The following is a 25,326-nucleotide window of genomic DNA, read 5'->3' as shown; positions in this document are numbered from 1 at the left end:
AACACATCATATATATATATATATATATATATATATATATATATATATATATATATTCATATATATACATATATATATATATATATATATATATATATATATATATATATATATATTTGTTTCGTTGTTCTTGGGTTTTGGATTCTCTTGGAATATGGAAAAGTTTTTCAATTAAGTGTTAAGACGTTTCGCCCCTGGGTAAAGGCTTTTTTCAATTGTTTATTTGGAAAAATTTTTTTCGTTCGATTTGCTGCTAATTCTTTATATTAATCCCATGTTGAGTAAGTTATATCTGTAACGTTTCATACATATATTTTCACAATCATCTTTTCAGTTGTACTGAAGAAGGAAATAAACATTTACGAAAACTTGACAAAATAGCAAAGAGTTTTCATCCTGTAAAAGGAGTTTTGAAATATGAAATTATGTCAATATTGTTGATTGACAAGTGGAACATTCGATGTAATTACAAAATAATACAAAAGAGCTAAAACGATATGCACTTGTATAAAGTTCTTCATTATAATTTTTATATTTTTCAGATTGTGGAAGGTATCAAATACACAAAAAAGGTCGATAATTTTTTTTTGTATTATTCCAGAGATTTCGATGGGTAGATATCAACCGATTAGGAAAATTAACCGATTATTTGCTCAACTTTGCCAGTTATGTGATTGCCATCACAGTCTATGAATATATTCCGATGGAATTTCTACCCAAAAATTTCGATAATTCAGTAACGAAGTTCTAACTATTTCATAATAATATATTTCAAACAAATTTATTACATTTGGATATTGACCTCAAAACATTTCAACAAAGTATTACAAATATTTTTGAACAAAAACGCTAACAATTATATCTACCAATTTCCACAATATTTCAACGCCGTAAAGGAAATACGTGAGATTCCAACATTTTTTTCAACGGTATAAATAAGCTGAAAACACTTCTTGAGCCAGTTCCAAAAAGAGCTTCGTAATGTTTTTCTCTTTTCTGAAATGTTTAGTTCTGGCTGAATCATACATTATTGTGGTACAGGGTGCAGACCCTCCAGTATCTACAGGTAGTGGTAAGTTGAAATGTTTCTCATTTATATTAATACTATTTGATTTGAAAATGAATATTTCCAGGAGAGATCAGTTTTTGAGGAAAAAGCTTTTTGGGTTTCTAATTCACTGAACAAAAAATGAGAGAAACATCTGAAAATGGAAAAAAGGAAGAACAAACTATAACTCTTCATGAAGATATGTAAATCAAACAGAGAAAATGCTATGCAACGTAATATATTAATTAGTATTGATATAAATTGTCACACACTGTTTTCGTCTGAAGGTGGGATAATAATAGGAAGTCAAAAAGCCTTTTTCTAAAGAAATATACAGGGTATTCCATATTCGATGGTCTATTAGACGTATCTAGAGAACGAAAAAAGATGAGAGTCTCAAATTTTGGTTACCGATGTAGATGGCTGTGGTCTATCGTTTGAAAATATTTCTATTGCCGCGTTGTTGTCACATCTACATGTAACAGGCACCAACTTGGAAATTTCAAATAGAACATCCTATATATCATTTTTTAATTCTGCATCAAAATTCAAGTAACTTTTGTGAAGTAAGTTCTATACCTATCTCTCACCGTTTTTAGAATAATAATCATTTTGTAATTTTTTTTGGCAAAATCATGGTATTTTTAATATTTAATATCGCATGAATTAACCGATACATCGAACTCAAATTCTGGCAACATTGAGATAAGGTATAATGGTCATCATTTCAGAACGGAACTCAAATCTTATTTTATTCAGAGTGTCTGAAAAATACGACTCAATTTGTATCTTTGAAAAATGACCATAACTAATTTTTTTCAAAGGGAATACCCTGTATATTATTCAATTTTCGAATTCAGCCTACCAATGTGAACAACTTTGATCGACTATGTCCTATACCTATCTCTGACCGTTTATGAGGTATGAACAATTTCTAAAAAAAATTGCTCCATTGCAAGTATAAAATTTCCAATGAAATTAAAAATCAAGTGCTCAATACACAAGAAATACTTTTGAATATTATAAAATCAGTCTGAAAAATTCAATACATATAGTGAATCTTTTTCTATTTCCAATAATCTACTCGAATATCAAAAGAGTTTTAATTTAAACATTAATTTTCAATTTCGCAACTGAATTTCGGCAAGGATCATGATCTAAGTGTATCATAATCTAAGTCTGATTTAAAAAACAAAATACTTAATGAATTTGACAATAACTTATTTAAATAGTTAGACTGTCATATTGAATAGTGAAGATGGATAATAATAATTATTCGAACTCTTAAAATCCTAAATTCGTTTTATATTCATTTATTTTGCGACTGATAACATAATAACATCATCAATCGATCAATGTTCACAAGCGAATGGTTAGCATTTCAAGCACCTGAGCTAGTGAATTTTTGTCATGTCAGTATCAAATGTCAAATAATTTTGAAGCTAGTTTCACAATATTATATCTTGTTTTTTAATGTAGAATTAATTTTGTTATCAATTTAATTTTGAAAAGTGTTCGTTCTTCGCTCAAAATAGTAATGTTTGTCATTCACCCACTATGAAATTTCATTCATGTATTCCATTAAACCTTTCTGAACTAATATAAAGTAATCATTCATTACTCAATGTGTTCAATAAATACTTTCATCGCCGAATTTTGTAATTGAAATGTTATATTTGTATAGAAGCAACAAAATTATAGAATAATTCATTTCTCATAAACGGTCAGAGATAAGTATAGGACATAGTCGATCGAAGTTGTTCACATTGGTTGACTGAATTCGAAAATTGAATAATATACAGGGTTTTCCTTTGGAAAAAATTAGTTATGGTTATTTTTTAAAGATACAAATTGAGTCGTATTTTTCAGACATTCCGTATGAAATAAGATTAGAGTTTCGTTCTGAAATAATTACTACCATACCTCATCTCAATGTTGCTAGAATTTGAGTTCGATGTATCAGTTAATTCATGCGATTTTAAATATTAAAAATACATGCTTTTGCCAAAAAAAAAATTACATAATGATTATTATTTTAAAAACGGTGAGAGACAGGTATAGAATATGGTTCACTTGGATTTCGATGCAAAATTCAAAAATGATATAATATATAGGGTGTTCTTTTTGAAATTTCCAAGTTGATGTCTGTTACATGTAGATGTGACAACAACGCGGCAATGAAAATATTTTCAAATGATAGATCACAGCCATCTACATCGGTAACCAAAATTTGAAACTCTTTTCTTATTTTGTTCTCTAGCTACGTCTAATAGACCATCGAATATGGAATACCCTGTATATTAGGCTAAATTCCACGTATTCCAAATGGAAATACCCACTTTCGAAAAAATGTTCCAAATACTACCCGTTATGTTTCCTGTGCTCATTTCAACACCTCAAAAAATTTGAAACAATGAATATTCTCTTCAAATATCAACTACGTGTTGTCAATTGTAACTGTAACATAAGGTTTTGAATGCCTTTGGTAGTTATTCCATAGATAAGTCGAGACTGTAATTCAAATACCAAGATAAAAGTCAATCTCAACAGAGTAAAAATTTCAAGAACCGCCCATAGTGAAATGAACACAGCTATCAATATACTCATTTATATGATGAGTTAGGTTAGGTTCGTTCAAAAAAGAGTGGGTCTATTCGATCCTCCACCGCAATTGTGGCTCATATATAATGAATTACTTTGAATAATTTAGAAAACACTTGCTATATGAATAGCATTTTACAAGTGTTGTTCATGACAAAGAATTCCAAGAACGAGGTTTAAATGATGAACGAGAACGGGAATGTTTCCTACTTATTCACCTGTTCAGACACCTGTTTATGCAGCTGCAGTTTCGTAGGAATGCATCATCTTTCCCTCCAACCGAATTTCTGGAATCTTTGAAGTCCACCAGATACTCGTTAGGACAACAAGAGAATTGTTCCGAATTCTTGGGGTTCTTGTTGAATACTCTTCGTGAGCATAACAATATCAAAATCAATACTCCTTACCGCTCTGGATTGAATGATTCCGTATAGTCCATCTCGTCTTGTGTTTGTGAATATTTTGCTGGAAAAATCCTCACTTGTTTACTTTGTAGTGAATGTTGACTAATATGACTAATAACCAGTCCGTGCAAAGCTTATTGTTGTATCATCTGAAAATGGAATTTTGTAACAGGCGATGATCGACTGTATTGCCAAACATGCGCCAAACTAACTGACTGTTATGAGGTAACAATTATAGTTGAGGCACCAGTCAATCTAGTAATAACACTGATGATCTTCAGAAAAGACTCAACCTCTGACGGAAGCAAGAAACTCTATGGAAGGTTCGGAATAGATGAACAATCCAATCTAGCAGACTATTATTATAATATTCATGCATTCATTGTTCACTGTGGTTCTGGCGTTCGATTTGGTCATTGTTACGCCTTGGTCAAAGACGAAACGGACTGGTTTGTTTAAAGATAGTCGTGTCACGAAGTGTTCTTGTGATGTATTGAAGCTATTGGAGCCTCTGGAGACACCCAGCATTTTGTTTTATGAGAGAGAGGACATTGGCGGATAAAGATCTTCAGATGATGTGGTGCTGCAGGTGTTTCCGGATTTTCCTGCAGCTGAAAAAGCAAATGCGCCACTGGAATCAATGAAGTCGTTCTGAAATAAAAATCTTAACAGAATATTTTGTTGTCAGACTGTCATATAAACGTTCATGAACCCCCAACCAGTTATTTACAAAAATATAGCTCATTCAGTTGCATTCAATATCCATCCCATGTATAGAAGGTTCTTGAACAAAATGAAATTATGAATCAATTTGCATTTTTTCTCTCTGAGAAAGTACTTAACTACTAGTTAAGAAATAACTCATGAGATTCTCTTCTAGACTTATTATTTCTTTCGAGAATTGTTTTACCATACAAAGATTGGAGAAAGAATCAAAAGTTGATTTGTATGTTCCTGATCTATCCATCACAAAAGTTTTGTCTTCACTGTTTCGATCGATTTGATTCAGTTTTTACTTGTCCTGAATTGTAGTTTGTTTCTGTATTTCGATTATGAAAATCACAAGGAAAAACTGCAAACAGATGTTGCGAGAGCAAATTTGTAGTTTACCCCGATAGGAAACTGCGTCAATTAGATATTATTTCCAAATGTTTTGTTTTTCAAAAACTCGTCGCATTTAAGAAATTAAACCTTTTGAAAATATCAAAAATTTGCTTGCTTATTATCCAGTCGTTTGCTAAAAAACTCCAGAATTGGAAAAAATATAATATATTTGGGCATTTTATATAAAGTTATCTATTATAGTTTTATTTTTCCACTCTTTTGAAGATAAAAACCACCGGTTTTTTACAGGAAAATTGACTTTTATTCAATACTTCGTTCCCTTTTTCAGAATAACCCACTTTCACATAAGATTTGCTGATGCATTGAAAACTTCAGTTGAAAAATCTTAAAATTATTCAGTTCATATCAGTAAGTAACGTATCTAGCTTCAATTGTTCATAGAATCAACTTTGCGATAATATACTTTTTCCTCTTTTCTGTTGATTTTTCTTTAAATAAAATGTTGGTATTATGATTCAGTACAATAAATTCAGAAGCTAATTCATTCGGGAAAATATTTGATAGAATCAAATTTTAACAATTTGTTTTATGCTTCACTTATAGAATTATTGAAGTACTCCTCTGTAAGAATGGAATTGTGAGCAAAAATACTTTTTTATGTTTTTCTACTATATCAAGATGGTTTGTTTTGAGAATATTCTACACGTGTAGGATTATGAAGTGAAAAAATTTTGTTACGCGAACTGGCATGTGAATGCACAAAAAGTATTTTCTTTCGAATAGCATTGAACCACAATTTTAGTGACTTTCATCGATCATAGGAGTGAAACTTCCAATGCCTAGGCATCAAACATGGCTTTATGATTGCTAGGCGTTGAAAAATAACGTTTGTTTTTTTTTTATTGAAATCTTTCTCTATATAGGCGTCCAATCAGAAAAATACTCAATTGAATCAGCTACAAAACAATATACTGCAAGTATATTCTTGTCGAAAATATAACTGAAGAAAGATATTATTAAAACAAAACGACATACGTTAATCCACTGGCTTGTTAATAAGTTTTGCCTTTTGTAATTTTGTATAGATTTTCCAAACAGACTATAAAAACACTTGAAGTAGAAATTATATGCTTCATTCGGCAGCATATGCCCCGGCAGTAAATCTGTCATTTTTTCACCTGATTGAACAAATGATCATTCACAGGGAAAAGTTCTCCAAAAAGAAATTACCAAATGTATGATAATTTCGAAAATATGGTAAATAATGAAACTTAAAATATATGACAAGAAAGTTTATAGTATTGGTATGAGTAGATTGAATATATATATCAATTGCGATTTGACTTTTTCAGGATGGGATAACGCGTTCACGAAAGATGGTTCAATTTTACCCTTGCATAAGTTTGGAAGTAAAAGTTACTACCTAGGAAATACTTTCAAGGTGAGTTTTGAGTTCGAAAAAATATATTATCGAACAAACTCAACTGTATTATAATTTTTTAAAATCGATTTTCCAAACACACTGTAAAAACACTTGAAGCAGAAATTATATGCTTGTTACGGCAGAGAAACTGCCTCGGCAGTAAATCTGTTATTTTTCTACCTGATTGAACAAATTATCATTCAGAGGAAAACATTGGATCAATCCTACATGACGAATAAAGAAATGGTTGAAATCTGCAATGGATCGACATCTAGGACATTTACTGTTTCTTCTCTATGTCAATGATCTTCCTCAACATATAAAACTAGGCTACGTCACAATGTTTGCTGATTTTGAAACAATAAGTATAGCAGGCGACAATGCTGAGGGACTCATCAGCAGATCTGAACACATTACTGATCAGTTCAGTACCTGGAGCCAAAGAAATAAACTTATTCTAAATCCTTCAAAATCGATCATTGTTAACTTTCACTTCAGAAGAAATATTCCAATTAGTCGACGCTCTAGCTATAATATTCAAACTTCTGAAGAAATAATATTTTTAGGGACCTACCTAGACGCCAATCTAAATTGGGATATGTGCTAAGCTAAATATTATGCTATTAGACAGATGAAATCCTGTTTGGATGGATCCTGTTTGGATCCTGGATCCTGTTTGGATGGAACTGGCTCACTCAGCATATATTATGTCATGGCTTACTCTCATACAAGTTTGAATATTATGGCTTGGGGAAGAGCAAGGGATTTTTCCAGAGTCTTTATAGCACAGACACGCATCAAAGGCTAATCTTTAATATGGATTTCCGGGATAGCTGCCGCTTTTTCTCCTTTTTTCTGACGATATTCGTCTCGACAGGGGCTGAAAACTCCATCAGACGACTGCAGTAGACTAAGGTGTTATTATTATCAATACTATGCCTGCACGTCTTTTTTCCCGTTCGTATTCACAGTAATTGGTGTTACAAGAAGTGCAATGAACTGGGACTTTTTGAATGCTACTTTGATATTATGCTTGCTCTGCTTGCTCTGCTTGGTGGGAAATAAATTTTGGAAACGTTTTCAGTTTTTGGAAAACTAGGGGATCTTTTTGATCATGAAATGTCAAAATGTTACTGACAAAAGCTGTTCGAAATGAGAAATTATGGCCCTATGCAAAATTTCAGAAGGATTCGGTTACTTTCATAGAACAGCCATTCGTGACGTTAAACATATCAAAATGTATTTACTCACAGAGTCATTGCACAGAGCACAGAAAGATACTTTGAATGAATTCATTGTATGGAGAACAATGCTTCTATTACATTTCGTGAACGTTATGTCTGAGTGAATACAATTCTTTTTGATCGTGGAATGTAGGTTTTCACGGCCGGTTTTCTATGTCAAAAATAAGAAGGATTAACGCACTGGGAGAATTCTGAAAAAACACAACGTGAAATCAATATTCAGAACGAAACATACGAGGAAGTCGAGGACTCCAAAAAACCGTTAGCATCTCCAGGTGTAGGAATACCATATTCCTTAAAGCTGTGTATCGGTCTACATTGGGACTACGAGAAGAAGCGTTAGTAGCCGACTCTTTGAACACAAGAGAATTGGTCGTTTTCGGCATACCGGTGTAGCGGCGAATATAAATTTGATATCATATAAAATTATCAATAAAATATAGTCAGACAACCACTTATATGGGTATATCAACTGTTGTTGATATACCCATATATGTATTTTGAGTTTGAAACAAGTTAAAAATATTTTTCATCAGTCATTTCAATATGATTTAGAATTGAAACTTCTCATATTTTTTTGTTTCATAATTTAAAGTTATTCGAAAAAACTATTTCAGGCAACATATTTACAAGCTGACCAGTTCTGTAGGGACATACATATGCAGTTGGTTAGTGTGAAATCGAAGGAAGAGAATAATTTTCTGTATCAGTTGATCCAGAAAAATAGTGAGTAGAAATTGTTTATTTGTAATAACTGTATGTGAATTTAGGATCTAATGTTAACTGAAAGTCACATTAATAATATTTGTCAGTCATCTCGCTCACATTCATCATTATCAACTCACATATTTTATTTTTTATCAATTGAGTCAAATAGTCACAAAACTATTTGTCGAAATTGATCATGTTGAAAAAGTTGATCAGGCAGATTCACTCATGAAAAGTGTATTGCTAAATATTAAATAATGCCTGTTTATGAAATTTCATACACTATTGATATTTCAATTATTCATTCTCCAACTTTCGAAACAGACAGAGCTACTAGGAATGAGCTTCTCAAATTCCAAAACACACCAATTCCACTTCTGCAGACTGAGGAAACGCCACCAAAAACCTATACTTGAACTGGATGGTGAGTCTCTAGACTGTGAAGAAAGTACAAGATTCTTGGGTCATATCTTCGATGAAAAATTACTATGGGCTTCACATGTTAACGACCTGATCCATAGAAGTGAAAAAGTACTCAATGAGAGCTCTGGCACATATTCTCTGGAGAAGTAATAAAGAGGTGCTCCTTGAAATATATAAATCTGCTGAAACAGGAATTCCTCCTTCGAAATATAGGAGACAACAACTCCTCTCGAATTACGCTGTTATCATTTTTGCGCAGCCTAATCACTCAAATCACCTAACATTCAATGAAGACACTGATGACGTTCACGAAGATCAACCCATGATAACAAGACCAGCTCAAATAAAGTTCAAAGGAATACTCACTATACAGTTCCAGCGATTTATACGAACAACCTTGAAGAAATTCCCCCTTGGGAATTGGAACAAGTGACAGTGAATGTTCAACTCAGCCATATAGCAAAAGATGTTAATCAAAATGTCTCAAGAGCAGAATTCCACAAACTCCTCTTGACGTACACTGGATTCATAAGAAGGTACTGGATGTGCCTTAATTAGCCGAAGTTCGACTCACAGTTGGACACAAACAAGTATTTTTAGAGCTGAAATATACAATACCCTACAAGCAACCTTCCTTTGTCAATTACATAATGAAATAAAATCCTTATTGGTACGGACCCCTTAAGCTCACTACACGTAATAGAAAAACCATTTGACAAAGATCCACTAGTACAAAACATACATACACTGGATTAATAGAAATGGAAAACACATTAAATTTACTAATTAGTCAGTGGGCTATGATTGAAGACTGGCAGTAAACAAATCTAAATCTATCATGATAGGCCTATCATGATGGGCGTCAGTCTATTCAACCTACGGTGTAGGTATATTCGAGACTGGCTTGAACGTTTAAAGTTCATTTCTTTAGATTTGTTTACTGCCAATCTTCAAGTATATCCCATTGACTAATAAGAAAGTTTTTCTTCCTTATTCAGAGAAATCGGGCACATTTCGGATATGCAGTTGTTTAGTACCTCGTCCATGAGATGCGGTGACATTTTGTTGTACGCTCCAACTCAGGAAGAGAATTGAAATACTCTGAAAGAATTCCGATTTTCAATTATGAAATATCATTGACTTTAGGTCGATGATGACCACTATTTTGCACTGATGAGTGGCTAATGAGCCCGAAACCGATCCGCAAGTGCGCCCGTTTCAAAATTGGGGGTCAACTCCTTCAGTTGTATTGCCAATTGCATATGCAGGAAATTTTCTGTGGAGATTCCTGCACTGACGCCTGTCGGATATAATCGAACGCGCTTCGTGGTATTAGTCAGGGGATTAGTTGTTTTATGATAGGCGTCAGTCCATTCAACGTACTGTGTAGGCATATTCGAGACTGGTTTAAACGTTTAAAGTTCATTTCTCTAAACATTGAATTTTCATGGACTTCTAGTCACCAAGAAATATCGGGTAATGAACTAGCAGATCAGGCAGCAAAACGTGCTACTCCCCTGATATTTGTAATATTTCTATTGGATCAAAAGACGTTGAAAAATGTCAAACAACAAATTATGGGTTTAAAGCAAACTGAATGAGAAAGAACAGATACAGAATTGAAAGAGGTGTAGCCAAACATTACCCTGGAAGCATTCTATTCCACAGACTCGAAGAGAACACGCTCAAGAATAAGTCATACCGACCTCAAAAACATATTCATGCTCTCAGGAGAAAGACAACCAATATGCCAACAATGTAGGCGGAGACTAACAGTGAAACATATCTTGCTAAACTGTGTCCAATATGATGAAGCTAGACAACGATTTGAAATACCAAATTCTCTGAAGGAATGTCTGAAATATCATAATTGAAATCTGGAAAAAAATTATACAATTTTTAAAAGCTATGGGGCTGTACTCAAGAACTGAAACAAGAAAACAAATGATAAATAAACTAATAGTAGAAGGCCAATGACCTCGCAATCGACGCCTTTAAACGACAAAAAAATCGTCCTCAAAAGAGCAAAAACTGATTTTAAATCCAAGATGATCACCATCATGAATATTGGTATCAAATGACACGCTTTGACAAGTAGAATTCTGTACACTCCACAAAACAATTCCGAATCTGAAATTACATTCGAAACAAAATGATGAATCGTAGAGTTTAGACAGATATTACTTCAGAATTAAATGTAAGTATCTAATCAACAAGGATGATTCTCTTATCAGGATCAGGATCAGGATGAGCAACCCCTTAGGAGTGAGTGGTGTGATGACATACCTACAGTTCGTCGAATGTTAAATAGTACAGAGTACGCATTAGCTAAGTACGGAATTACCTGCAAACTGGAACTCATGAAGCACTACTTCAATCTTTGTGAACAGTCCATCTGAATCACAACTTTGTCGTCAACAACTTCATTTATAATCTGTAGAGCTATCACAACGAAACTTGTCAATACTTATGTGTTCACCATCGATACTCCCAATACAATGATTCAAATTGCTGTGCAATCAAATTCTTTGAATATTACTGAAGTTCTTTCCCAAAAACAAATCATCATTTCAACACCTCGACACGCGTTTCGATCACACAAGTGATCATCTTCATGAGGAAGATCAAACTGAAATAATTCTTCGTTTAACACGTTTTTCTATGATTTGAGCAATGGTAGGTAACATAGAAATAGACCCAAAGTTAACAGGATTATTTGTGTTGCCTCCTTTGTGCAAACGAATAACAATGGCTGTTTTCAAACATGCCGGCAATACACCCGTTATGAAGCTTGTGTTTATAGCTTTCACCAAAGCGGTGATAGCGGAGTTGGGCAACTTGGTAAATACTTTTATGCTCATATCATCCCAACCAGCTGAGTTCATTTTTAATTTCTTCAAGAATGTTTCTAATTTCCATAACATCTGTAGGCAATGAAAAAATGTCTCTGAAACTGAGTTGTCTTTGAGAAAAGTCAAAGGATATTGGATTTTATCTTTGGATAAATTATGTGCCACAGTGAAGTAATATTTGTTAAAACAATCAGATTTCAGGTCGGTTTTCGTAGGACCAGTATTCTTTTTTCCCCTGAGGTCATTCACGATTGCCCAGCTTTCTTTCTGTTTGTTTGCAGACCTTTTCATTATTTTCATATAATGAATTTGGTTTGCAGTCCTTATAGTTCTTCAGTAAATAGGGAGTTGAAGCCTTCATTGATATGTGGACGATATTCTCATGGGTTTTGACGGCTCGAAGAGACAGATAAACCAGTTCGTGAACTTCCTTAGTACTCTACACGATAAGGTAAAATTCACAGTCGAAATAGAACAAAACAACAGCAATAACTTCCTGGATATCACTATTACAAAACGCAATGATAAATTTCAGTTCAACATCTGTAGAAAAAACACCTTCACGGACTGTACAATACCGATGGATTTTTTCAGTCCATTATCGCACAAATTATCGGCCTTCGGATCTATAATATATAGAGCTTTTATGATAGAGTCATCAGAGGAGACTTTCCATGAAGAAATTAAGATCATAAAGCAAATAGCATATAACAATCATATTCCCGGCAACTTAATTGAAAAACTGCTCTCCAATAACAACAAAAAATTGATCATAAAGGAACTATACCTAAATCAGGAAGAACATAAAGAAGGTAAACAATATGCTAGCATAAGTTATTCAGGGAAGCTCTCAGAAAATATGAAGAACTATTTTTCAAAACTCAACACAAGCACATCATTTCCTAATAAGAATAATTTGGGAAACATGTTATTCAACGCAAAACCCAAAACGGATAAATGGAAACAATCGGGCATACACAGACTAGGTGGGGACTGCCCAGCAGCTTATACAGGTCAGACAGGCAGAAACTTCGACATAAGACACCAAGAACATGTATTGTCAGATAAAAAATCAGCCATATATGGACATTTATCCCTTTTGGGTTTTGCGTTGGAAGCGTTGGACATAAATAAATTGTACAAGGCCCCAAATTCATAACGCTCAACGACCAACTAGATCTATGCAGCTCGCCCCTTTTGAATTTGGAAATTTTAGGATCCGTCCAATAGTTGGTAATCGTGACATATTGTAATATTGGTAACGTGTTAGGTCAGGTACCTTAGAGCAGATACCTGTCCACACTAAGACGCAACTTGATCATTTGTGGTAGTTACTTGAAAATGGCCTAGTAAGCCGAAACCGGTCTTAACGAATAAATAAACACAGTAGAAACTAGACAAAAGTATTTTCTTTATTCTATATTCAACATGAATTTCTACAAAATAAATAAGTCATCAGTCGAACGATGGATGATGTAAATCATTCCACTTTGCATAATTTCAAAGATCAAAAAAATATCAAAAATTTTTTGTTGTAGATTCTTCCAAAGCGCTTCTTTGAGCTCGATAATTTTTGACTTCCAATATTATGTTTCCACTGTTATGTATTTGGGAGCAGTATATAGAAATATTTTACACTGATCACGTGGCTTGTTTCCTGCTGTATTTCCACCTCTGTCACATGAGTTGAAAACTTTGAATGCTGAATGTTTTGATGACGCCAAAATATTGAAAGTAGTTCCATTTTATATCATTATCAATATTAGATTCATTAAAGATCATAGTCACTGCTGCTGTCATCACTGTCATCATCACTTTCACCTAGTAGATTTATACTTTCGGGTATATCATAAGTTACTAATGACAACTATTCAAAATATTGGAGCGTTATTTCAGATGCCGATGAATATTGGACATCAGGTACTAGACTAATTGATGGAAACAACTTCATTTGGATGTCCGATGCAACAGTTGTCGATTATACAAATTGGCTGGCAAATCAACCAGACAACGTCAACGAAAAATGCTTACAGTTTTGGTTGGTGAGAAATAAAGATTTGTTTTGGAATGACAGAGATTGCAATACCCAATTTTTCTTCGTCTGTGAGAGGGAAAACAATCAGAAAGATCCAGAGAATGATAATAAAAGTGAGTATGTCAATGAAATGCTGTAGTTTGCGAGATAAAATTCAAAAGTTGAAGTATTACAAGACAGAATTACAAAAAACTGAAAATCTGATAATGAAAGTAGACTGTGGAATATATTTTTCCAGAAGTATGATGAAATGTTCAAATCTCTGTTCACATTGTACATCAATTTCATAATTGACAAAGTTTCTCTCATCTTTTCGAGTCGTTCATCAAAACAGCCAACAGGTGGTGAAGTCATATTCTGCTCAACAAATAACAAATTTTTCTTCATGTGCTCGAAATAACTGTCCTTCTCACTACCATTACTCTTTGTTTTCACTTAGATTGGCCAGCACTCTTCGAAAATCCAAACGTCTCTCCAAATATCAACTTACTGAACTATAAGGGAAAAAGCTATTATTTCAACAACGAGTTTGTTGTAAGTATGTCTTATACTATTACTTGTTGTGATGAAAACAGTAATTTGAGTGAACTCAGCTATTGATTCGAGAAACTTCTGGTGGAAAATGATATGCAGTTAATCAACTTCGTGATATCTGATATGAACCAATATGAAATGTTTACTCACAGTAAACAGAAATTGAAAGGAATTTAGTGACTGTGGATGATACTTTTTGTATCCAGACTTTCAGACAGACGAAATTAAATAAAAGTTATAATGAGTAACGGGGATTGCCTAGTTTAGGTCCCGGCGCAAATAAATAACAATGTTTGATAACGCAATTATCCTAACCTAACCCCTAATCTAACTTATGATTACTAGTACTGATATTGAATTATTATCATATTGAGGATAATTTAAACAGTTGCTCAACCTAACCTATCATGAAAAATCATAGAAAGTAATCTTTAAATACTAGAAGTACTTGAGATACCGCATTCACACAATACATAAATTGAATTTTTTTTCAGGCAACGTTCCTGGAAGCCAACCAGTTTTGTCAAATGTTGGATATGGAGTTGGTATCTATACTATCCGAAGATGAAAATAATAGAATCTACAAATACATAAGAGATACCCGTAAGTATAGAGAGAAACATTTGTGGAAATTCAGGGTGTCGGAAATATCAAATCGAAATAACTTCCTTTTATTTTCATTGCATAAAAGATCCGTGATCATAATACTCAACATTTATTAAACCATCCTGAATAGTAACTGACTAGACCACTTGGTAGAATATTACATATATCATTTAGAATGTATGTATGTTAGTATGTTGCATATTGAATTGGTATCCACCTCAAACATGCGGCTCAATAATTCCTTCAATTTCGTTTAGAAATATGAACAATTTCATAATTCTCTGATAAAGAAATTGTTTTTAAACAACGATTGTATTTGCAGATTATACAGAAAGTTGAAAAAAGCTGGCCTTATCAAATAGGTGGGTGTACTAACAGGCTTGTTTTGAAAGTATATAGATACAATTATTGTAACAAACGAAGGAGGAAGAACATTGAATACAGGCCGTTATGTCTAACCTAAATTGCACTATCACTCCTCACAAATTTCTAATTCTCATCTATTTTAATTTACAGTTGTTGGTACATCTTTCTGGTCATCTGGAACGAAGTTAATAGATGACACAAACTGGTATTGGCTTCCCACTGGAAAAAAAGTGGAATTCAGCAACTGGCTTCCTGGCGTTCCAGATAACAAAGCCGAAAAGTGCATACAGCTGATACAACAGAGAGATAAAGGTCTCATGTGGAATGACTTGGGTTGCACAGGCCAGCTGAATTTCATTTGTCAGTCTCCAACTGAAAAGTATATCCGTGGAGGAAATTGTCCAACATCTGGTGAGATTTTTATTTGGATTCTGAGTGAATATCGTGTGTATAAAAGCCTAATTCTACAAGTAGTTCAAAATACTGGAAGAGTAACTCAAGATTTTCAATTTCTCTTACGTTTTATATCCTATCAATGATAAGTCATAAACTGATGGTAAAAAGACCGACAACCAATATTTGGTAATATTTTGAAGCTTCATAATTTGCTTCATAGGAGTCCGGTTGTATTGCTTTTGGGTTTAACAGTTGAAAGGATTTTCAATGTCAATAACTTTGTGGATTATCCTGGCCCGGAAGAGTTTTTTTTATGACAATGGTTTTTGTGTTTTCGAATCTTATTATGTGGCTTGTTTCAAGATATCGTGGAGAGGGATGAGGTTGAATTTGATTCATGGACAGCAATCTGATGATAATAGACTCTGTTGTGGACTCTTCTGTTAGTCTAACCGAAATAAGCTCTGGAGGAGGTGGAGCATGATATTTCGTTCATACCCCACGGACCTTATTGGGTATAGTGTCGTAGAAATGCAAAAATTTGATTGTTGTGAATAAATACTGTCTTCATATTGAGTCTCTTCAGAATTCGACTTTTTTCGTGAGTAACTCCATGAATGAATGAAAGAAAAGTTGTTGTTCGGTCGGTTTGCTGATCGAGCAGCTCGGGATGAGGAATATAGGTTTGTAGAAGTTGGATGGATCTTCAGATTTGAAAGTTGGCATATTAGTTTTGATGGTACATGGATCCCAATTCGTCTGAATTTTTTTATCTATTGATATTGTCAGTGAATCTACTATATCTTTATATGACTCACGATGAAATTCAAATTTTTTCGAAAACAAATCTATCAGATTGATTATTCTCGCTTGAGAGTAGGCAGAATAAGACCTTGCGGAGACCAGTGGAAGAACCTGTGAGCAATGCAGATTTAAACCTCAGTGTAGCTATTCTTTCTAGTTTTAACAATGAAAAATGTTGAGTGAAATGCTTACTTTGCAATATTTGAAGGGAATCACTTTGAACAATGAAAATATGGTGTTTTTCAAAATACGAGTGTTAGTAACAAAAAAGCTCTTTCAATTATTATTTTCCGTAACTTTTGACACACTTGGGTGTATCCACCTTTTACAATCTAAAAAATATTAGAATGTTGAAGCAGAACTTGTGCAAACTGATCAGTGTGACGCTCATTAAAACAACTTTGGTCATTTGAATTAAATCACATTGATTCGATTTTAGATTAGGATGAGAATATTCAATTTTTCATCGGAAACTTCAATTAGGTCCAAATTCGAGAGGGGTTTGAATATAATTTCGATTTTGTCTAACTGATTCAAAATGTCGATACTGGATTTTTTTCAATTTATCTTTCTCTGATTCTTGAATTTTTTTAAACCTTTCAACCCTTTGAATATAATATTGAAGTGATACGTAATATGAGGAAAAAATGAAATGATTGAAGACTGGTATCAAGAAATGATATTACGAAAAACCTGTCGATATGCATTTTGCAGAAGACTGTCCCACCGCTCAACCTAGCACTGTACCTCCAACTCCGTCTCCAACGCCGTCTCCAACTCCGTCTCCAAAGCTTCAAGATATCTATCATCTCAGTAAAGACAGGGTCTGTTTGTGTTCCATGATCTCTAGAAACTTTGATTATTGTAACGTCTTCTTTCACAGCTCACATACTCGCAAGCAACAGAAGCCTGCCGAAATCAGTCCATGAAGCTTGTCAGTATTCAAACCAAGGAGAAAAATGACGCTATAAACAGTGTGTTGCAGAAGAGTGGTAAGTTGAGTATTTCATTCTATATATGAAGGTTCACATATTCAACTGGATAAACGAGAAACATCTATGTGGTATCCTGCATGAATATCGGTTGAATATGGTAAAATCTCCAGCCTGGTATTAGCCAGGAAGTAGTTGTTTTACGGCAGGAACCCACCAGAAGTTTTGGTTTAGATACTTCTTGGGAGATAAATATTCTGAGATTTCATTTCGAAATATATATTACCATGTGTTTACATATTCTGATGGATATCTACCCATTCGATAGGAGTTTTTTAATAGAATAGTAGAAACTTGAAAATATCAAAGTCTCAATTTTTCTATGAAGTAGGTACGTGGATGGGTAGTTACAAGGTGAGTGCAACCTGTCACGGGATTAACTGTGACTCAAACTGAACGAACGCCCTCTCAACTCCAGCTTCTCACGAAGCTGATTACTTCTTCTCTGTTTTTTCAAGGGCGAAACACGAGCACTACAGGAAAATCCTTAAGGCGCTCTCAGAGCGGTGCCTGTGCAAAAGTAGCGATTCATATTGGAGTTGAATCGCTGGAGATTAAATCCATTTGGGAAAACGTTCTCAGAAAGCCTATTCCACATAAACGCAGTTCTGCAGATGAAAGAGTCCCTAAACAGTAAAGTTCTAGCTGTACTGGGAAACTCAATACGATGAGCAGCCACAGTCCGTCGCGTATTTCTGATATGTACCACTTTTGGTGGAATCAAATGTGCCAAGTCATTTGAACACCTTCAGTAAAAGTATCTATACAGGGTGTAACTGAATAAGTATAAAATATTTTAGGAGGTGATTCCTCATCGAAAAAGAGATAGGATATTTCATATAAAGAAACTTCATTGGAGCATCCCTTGTAAATATACAGCCCCTTAAAGGGGGTACATAAAATTTGTATAAAAATTTTTTTCACAAGCACTGAAAATGTTGACAATATTGAAATTGACCTGACGTTCTGTACTACTAGAAAGACACTTAGCCAATAATTTATTTGGTTTGCCCCATGGTCGTAAGGGGTGGAAAACGCAATCCCTAAAATTTATTTCCAGTGTAACTTTTTGTCCTATCATTTGTTGACCATTTAAAAATTCATTTCCGATAGCCTGTTTTATTCTGAAGAAAAAATGTGTCTAGGGTTTTTTGCCCAAAATAAACCAGTTCGCAGCAAAAAATTATTTTACGAACAACTCCAGAGATACATCGTCATAAATGCGAACTGGATTTATTGTTATTTTGTAGTTATCACCTGCATTAAACGATTGAAGGGTAATAAACAAATCTAATTTATTAATAACAAAACACACAACATGTAGAAATCATAGTAAATGTTCAATATGTCTGTCTACCTTTAGATATTTCACATGCGTCTAGACGCCGGTGCATTGAGTCACATATTTGCTCAAATATTCCTGGAGTCTCTCTGATTATCCTGCACGCATAGATGATGCGGTTTCTTAAGTCCTCTACATCGCAAACAGGAGTACGAGTACAAATGCTGCAAATGACCCCAAATAGAGAAATCGAGAGGATTGAGATCGGGGGATCGAGCGGGCCAGTTCTGTGGTCCTCCTCGATCTATCCACTGATTTGCATATGTGTCAGTTGAATGCTGACGTGCTACTTGACTAAAATGGGCGGGAGCCCCATCATGCATAAAAACATATCCCTTCTGACGCCCAAAGGAACTTCCTCCAGCAGTACTGGATAAGCTTCTCTCAAAAATTGAACGTATGCCTCACCATATAATCGAGGAGGTAGAAAATGAAGCCCAATTGAATTGTCACCAATAACTCGGAGCCACACGTTAGGAGAAAAATATTCTTGATGGTTAGTTTTGACAATAGCTTCAGGATTTTCATCAGCCCATATGTGGTAATTACGGAACTTAATAATTTCGTCCCGAGAAAAACTACATTCATCTGTGAATTCTATCGTCTTCAGAAAGTCACAATTTCTTCTAATCATTTCCAGCATCCAATTGCAAAATTCAAGACGGTTCGGAAAGTCTCGCGGTAACAGTGCCTGTACTCGTTGCAGATTGTAAGGGTATAAGAGTTGCTTCTTTAAAATTCGAAATGCAGTCATATGATCAACATTTAGCTGGAGAGCAATCTTTTTAGTACTGGTAGTAGGTTGTTCTTCAATGAAATCAAGTGCTGCTTCCTCAACGGCGGCCACAGTCCTGCGTTCTTTTGTCTAATGAACCATATTCTCGTAATCGTTGATGAAGTCGATTAAATATTATATGTGAAGAATACATTTCCTCCGTTGAGGATATCTTCTAGAAGTTTCTAACCCATTCTCCTGCGACAGACCGTAAACGTAATGCATATCAGCTATTTCCTCATTTGTGTATGCCATTTTAATAACAAGTGAGTTATTAAAGTAACAAATTAAGAACAGAACAACAACACACAATTAGTATCATTTCAATTTCGAAATTCGTTAATAACGACCTACTAGATAGATTAGTTTCGTATTGACGCATTTATGACTACGCAGTAGTTGTTCGTAAAATAATTTTTTGCTGCGAACTGGTTCATTTTGGGTAAAAAACCCACGGGACATTTTTTGTTTAGAATAAAACAGTCTATTGGAAATAAATTTTAAATGGTAAACAAATGATAAGACAAGACCCCTTACAACCATGGGGTTAACCAAATAAATTTCTGGCTGAGTGCCTTTTTGGTAGTACCAAACGTCAGGTTGATTTCAATATTGTAACTCTTTCAGTGCTTGTAAAAAAATTGTTATACAAATTTTATGTATCCCCTTCAAGGGGATGTATCTTAACAAGGGATGCTCCAATGAAATTTCTTCATGTGAAAGATCCTATCTTTTTTCGACGAGGAATCACCTACTTGAATGTTTTACATTTATTTAGTTACACACTGTATAAGAAAGACAAATCTCCAACCTATCTTCGATGTTCCAGGCTATCAAGGATGCACATGATGTTCGCCTCTCCAATCAGACGGATGGCTCTTTTCTGGACGGAATCCAGCAACTTCAGGCTATGTTTGAGGGCAGAGCTCCATACTTGAGAACAATAATCCAAAGAAGGTCTCATCTGAGCTTTACAAAGCATCTACAGTTGCTGAGGTGTGTACAGTTTTCTGGTTCAAAACGGTGTACCAAGATTAGATTTTGATAAGCAGCTTCTGCAATCCCAGCGACACGATTGTCCCAAGAGATATTGGTGGCCATTTTAACCCTAAACAAACTTACCGAAGCAGAAAGCGAAATTGCCTGGCCTGACATTATTATAGTCGGTTCGGGGGCATTTATCTTCTTGGAGAAAACCGATGCCCAGGTATTTGTGGAATTGAATTGAACCTGATATGCCTCCGTAGCCGATATCCTGGAATCCAAATAGAATGAAGAGATGAGTGTGATGTCCTCAGTAAAGCAATATATCGAATTCTTGATTTTTTCCAATCAGTCGTTGATATACAATGAAAAGAGAGTTGGAGACAATATGGATCCCTGGGGAACACCAGCGTTGATGGTGAAAGTATTCAAGAGATATCCATCGATGGCCTCTTGCAGGAAACGTTTTTTTCAGAAGTGAATGTTTGAAATAGCACCATGTACAAGCCTGGATATACTTATATTTTAGTACCAATTATACAAAATAAATATCAGATTTACACACATTCCGATGTCATGACTTCGTCACGAAAAGACGCATAAATTATTTGAAGGTTATGATTTGTACAGAAATAATTGTTAACGTGATATCAATAGTTCAATCATAACAGTGAGCATAAATTGGTATTCCATGAAAAACTACAGGTAGAGGGGGAAAATATTTTTCTTCAAAGTTTCGTTCGAATTGTTCCAAATAATATGGGATTGTAGAGGCTATTTTTCAGCTTATCCTACTATTGCTATCTCAGAAATGGTAAGGACAAGTGTTTTCTATTTTGTGGAACTGAAATTATCTCTTATGAGATCTTTCGAGTGATTTTGTTATAAAAATTCGCTAAAAATTACAATTGTCGGATTTTGTTTTCAGCTCTACCATCGCCACCTCAGATGATACGGAAAAGGCTAAGGAACTTTCAAAACTATTTCATATTTGTTCAATTCTGATATAAACCAATTCGCAAAGCAACGATTCGTTAAATAGCTTAGTTTTTTCCTCCTCCAGACCTCCAGTTTGTTTCACAGATCTCAGTAGCCAGTGTAATGGAAAACTCATCTATATATTGGAATACATGTATTTGTCAACGTTCAACCAAATAACAAACAGAATAGGGAGTAACATCTACGTTGTTCTCGATATCTCATTGAATGTTCAAAGTGCCATCCATGTTTCCTCAAACACATATCCGCTTTTGCAATAGTATCTTTATGACAAGTCTCAAGCATTTTTAAAGTTATTGAAATGCAAACCCTCCTTATTGAATTCTTTCAATCGTTCAATATCGTCGGTCGGTAGCCAAGCGGTTCGGTGTGGGTGATTTATTCACTCACTCGAATTGACTGCCGTGTTGGTCCGTGGTTCAAGCCCTAGTCTGAACGATCGATCTTCACTTGCTATCGTCCAACCCGTGTTAGGAATCACATGTTGAAAGGTAAGACCTCGTTAATCCTCAGCTCGCACATGTTTCGACTTCTGAGGGTTGTCGTCCGTAGGGGTGCGACAGCTGGTTAACGAAAAAACAGATATTAAACAGAAAATTCTAGCCGAATACCTTGTCTTCAATAGATAACGTCAAGAAATACATGTATTGTAAAACATGGCTGAATTTTTTATTGAAGTGGTGGAATGGCTACAACAATCGATGAAAAATCTACAGGTCTTATATGATATTTTTGTTTTTTTTTTTGAGAAAATCAGTTATAAAAACGAATCACATGGTAATTTTCTCAACAGGAGCGAACGAATACTACTGGACATCTGGAAATCGAATAGCTGACGAGAAAACTTGGATATGGCCACCAAGTGAAAAAATAACCTACTTCAACTGGGACCAAGGAGAACCCAACAATTTAAGAACCCACGAGAATTGTCTGGAAGTATTCAAATCCGGCACTGACATTAAATGGAACGACGACCCGTGCGATCAGAAAAACTTATATATTTGCGAAACTCCTGCTCAGGTTTCCACTACAGGAAGTTGCAGCCAGTGTTGCCCATCATCAGTTATCAATGTTTACGTCAACAACAATTTGATATCGACCAATGGGACAGACACGAAGAGGATTTCTACAACATCTAGTAACAAACCCGGCCAGTCTTATGACGTTGAAGTTAACAACAACGTGAACGATGGCGGGCAAAGTGGAAGTATAACAAAATCGCCTCCCAGTAATCGAATACATCATCATGTCAGCGAGAAGAAACATCCTGCGAAACATCCTAAGTCTAATTGAATTATCGGAAATCATAACTCGATTCAACTAATATAACAACTAATATAATATGTAATATGTATATTATTTGATTTAAATTTTTCTTGTAATGTCAATTGAAAAAAAAAAATATACAGACATATACTTATGGAAACACTCTTTAGGTACGTTTTTGGTGACTCAGTATTATCTTATCAACTGATTGCACTGTGTGCAGTTCTATTTCTGTATCGACCACAAAGAAGACATTTTTGTTGGAGGTATTTTCATCTTTTTGAAGCTGTTCCAAGATTTGTTTCATAGAATGGAAAAATTTAATATATCATACCAATTGAGTGTCAACACACACTTCACTCAGAATGATATATATGAAATATCAATAGTATTTGAATTTTAACATTTCGGACTTCCATTGTCTGATATGATTTCAATATGATTCGAAATCTATGAAAGAACAATTAAATCAGAATGAATAGCTACAATATCAATTATATCAAACAATGAAACGTGAAATGAAAATACAATAAAGCAAATAAAATAATCAAGAAAAAAGATGAAAATGACCAGAGTGGAAAGAAATTTAAAAAAAAATGGAAATTGAAAATAAGCAAAAAAAAATCAAATCAAGTTATTTCACGAAGTTTCTATCAGATGACGGTCATGATTTCATAATTTATGAGTCGTTTTGGAAAAAATAAAAATAACTGATCTTTTTTACAGTTCAGAAATTATGTCTTCAAAATGCGTATTTTAATTTACTAATTACAATAATCTCCAAATGCTTGTTGATTTTCAGCTTCTTATGATACTGAAATTGAATATATTCCTTACGTTTTCCATTTGTTAGAAGAAATACATATTTTAATTGATTGAGAAAGCTTGGAGATATTGATTCGATACGACACACGTTTACTAAATTTAATGTTTGACCAAATATTAAAAAAAAACATATTCAATAACAAACATCATGGATTTCAAAAACGACACCTCACGATTTGATCTCCACAAACTTCATTAGAAAAAATATCACAACATGTTTCGCTAGCACAGTAGTTTTGTCAAGTGATTTGAATACTTCAAGTTGCTTTTATATTAACATTTATATATTACACTTAACCATAATTGAGACTACCTCCAAAAATTACCCAAACCTCTACCTAAGGTACCTGTTCAATTATGATCACTTCAAGCATATCACTTCACACCTAGATCAATAATAATTCTTTCCCGGTTTTTAAAAAAACAAGTTCAATAATGGTGATCTATTCAAATCCAGTTGGTCATTCATGTTTGAATTTTCAAGTTTATTAATTGACATGGCTTCCAAATGATTCGGTTTCAAACCTTTATTTTCTATATGCAAAATTTCTAACTCTTCGTTGAAGATATGATTTTCTTCTAGAAGATGATTCGAATATGTTGAATTTGTTTTCTTTACATATCTTTCGGCGCGTATATGATGTGCGAGGTAAATAATAGCTTTCTCAGTCTAGATATATATAGAATTGAACCACATTATCAGAATATTACCAGTTCAGACCTGTTGTAAACCAGTTCAAACCTGATAAAACCTGTTCATTACTGGATCAAAACCAGTTCAGCAGACCCGTTAGAAGCAGATCAAGTATCCGTTCAACCTATCCAAAAACCCGATCTATTCAAAAACCTGATATAGACCAATTTGACCCTGTTTCGCGTGACAATTTAGTTGTATGCCTGGCTGGTGACGTCACTGTTCGTCACTGGTACACCACGGTTGGATGTCTGGCTGTCTGTCTCGCTCAATCGGGGCCGAGTCTACTAGTTATGTAAATAGGAAAACAAATTCAACATATTCAAATCATCTTCTGGAAGAAAATCATATCTTGAACGAAGAGTTCGAAATTTTGCACATAGAAAATGAAGGTTTGAAAGTGAATCATTTGAAAGCAATGGAAATTAATAAACTTGTTGGCAGAGACCGAGTTCTATCTAATTCAGGAACCCTTTGTCTCACTAGTCCATAAGACATCTCACCTCTTCAGGTAATATTTCAAGTTTCTAACTTTCATATATCACTCTCTCGAAACGAATCATTTACCTTTGATATTCAAAACTTCTTTTCGTTGGTGGTTGATATAAATGAATGTTTGCACACTCCTCTCCAGAAAGGAAAGCTTTCAAACCTCATGGCACATATCGGAAGTACCAGAAATGATGTAGTTATTTCTTTTCGTTCTGAAACCAATAATACTAATTTTCAACGATTTTGTTGCGGTACTTCGTTTTTGAAAATATATGAGATGACGTAGAATGCCACACCTAAAGTCTCTAGCAGCTTATTTCAACGTTTTTCCGCAATTCGTAACCTCTGTCTCCCTTTTTCGGGAGAGAGAGAGGAAGCGAATGTCTATCTGTATCTTTCTCTATGTATTTTCAAGCTGGATTATTTTGAAAACGGGAATAGAGTTTCA

The 25,326-nt window shown here is 34.3% G+C and overlaps 1 protein-coding gene across 2 annotated transcripts; it reads left to right on the top strand.

Moving 5' to 3' along the window:
• The first annotated feature begins 915 nt into the window (after positions 1 to 915).
• Positions 916 to 23,027, top strand: LOC111502711 (macrophage mannose receptor 1). Of its 2 annotated transcripts, XR_012465900.1 has the most exons (11): positions 916 to 1,072; positions 6,471 to 6,559; positions 8,403 to 8,511; positions 13,665 to 13,916; positions 14,243 to 14,337; positions 14,832 to 14,940; positions 15,460 to 15,720; positions 17,224 to 17,333; positions 17,393 to 17,501; positions 20,448 to 20,614; positions 22,395 to 22,534. XR_012465900.1 is itself a non-coding variant. In XM_074177352.1 (10 exons), exons 1-10 carry the CDS (start codon positions 982 to 984, stop codon positions 22,892 to 22,894), a joined length of 1,725 nt encoding a protein of 574 aa, XP_074033453.1. In that variant the 5' UTR covers positions 916 to 981; the 3' UTR covers positions 22,895 to 23,027. The 2 variants fall into 2 exon arrangements, 1 of the variants encoding a protein (XP_074033453.1); XM_074177352.1 differs by lacking the exon at positions 20,448 to 20,614 and having other exon boundaries at positions 22,395 to 23,027.
• Positions 23,028 to 25,326: the final 2,299 nt, after the last annotated feature.

Source organism: Leptinotarsa decemlineata, unplaced genomic scaffold (genome assembly GCF_025532065.1).
Source record: "Leptinotarsa decemlineata unplaced genomic scaffold, Ldec_3_MD MMD2_tig00002974_RagTag_RagTag, whole genome shotgun sequence".
Lineage (NCBI taxonomy): Eukaryota > Metazoa > Arthropoda > Insecta > Coleoptera > Chrysomelidae > Leptinotarsa > Leptinotarsa decemlineata.
The sequence above is the reverse complement of the archived record's forward strand: the minus strand, read 5'-3'. Positions and strand labels throughout refer to the sequence as shown.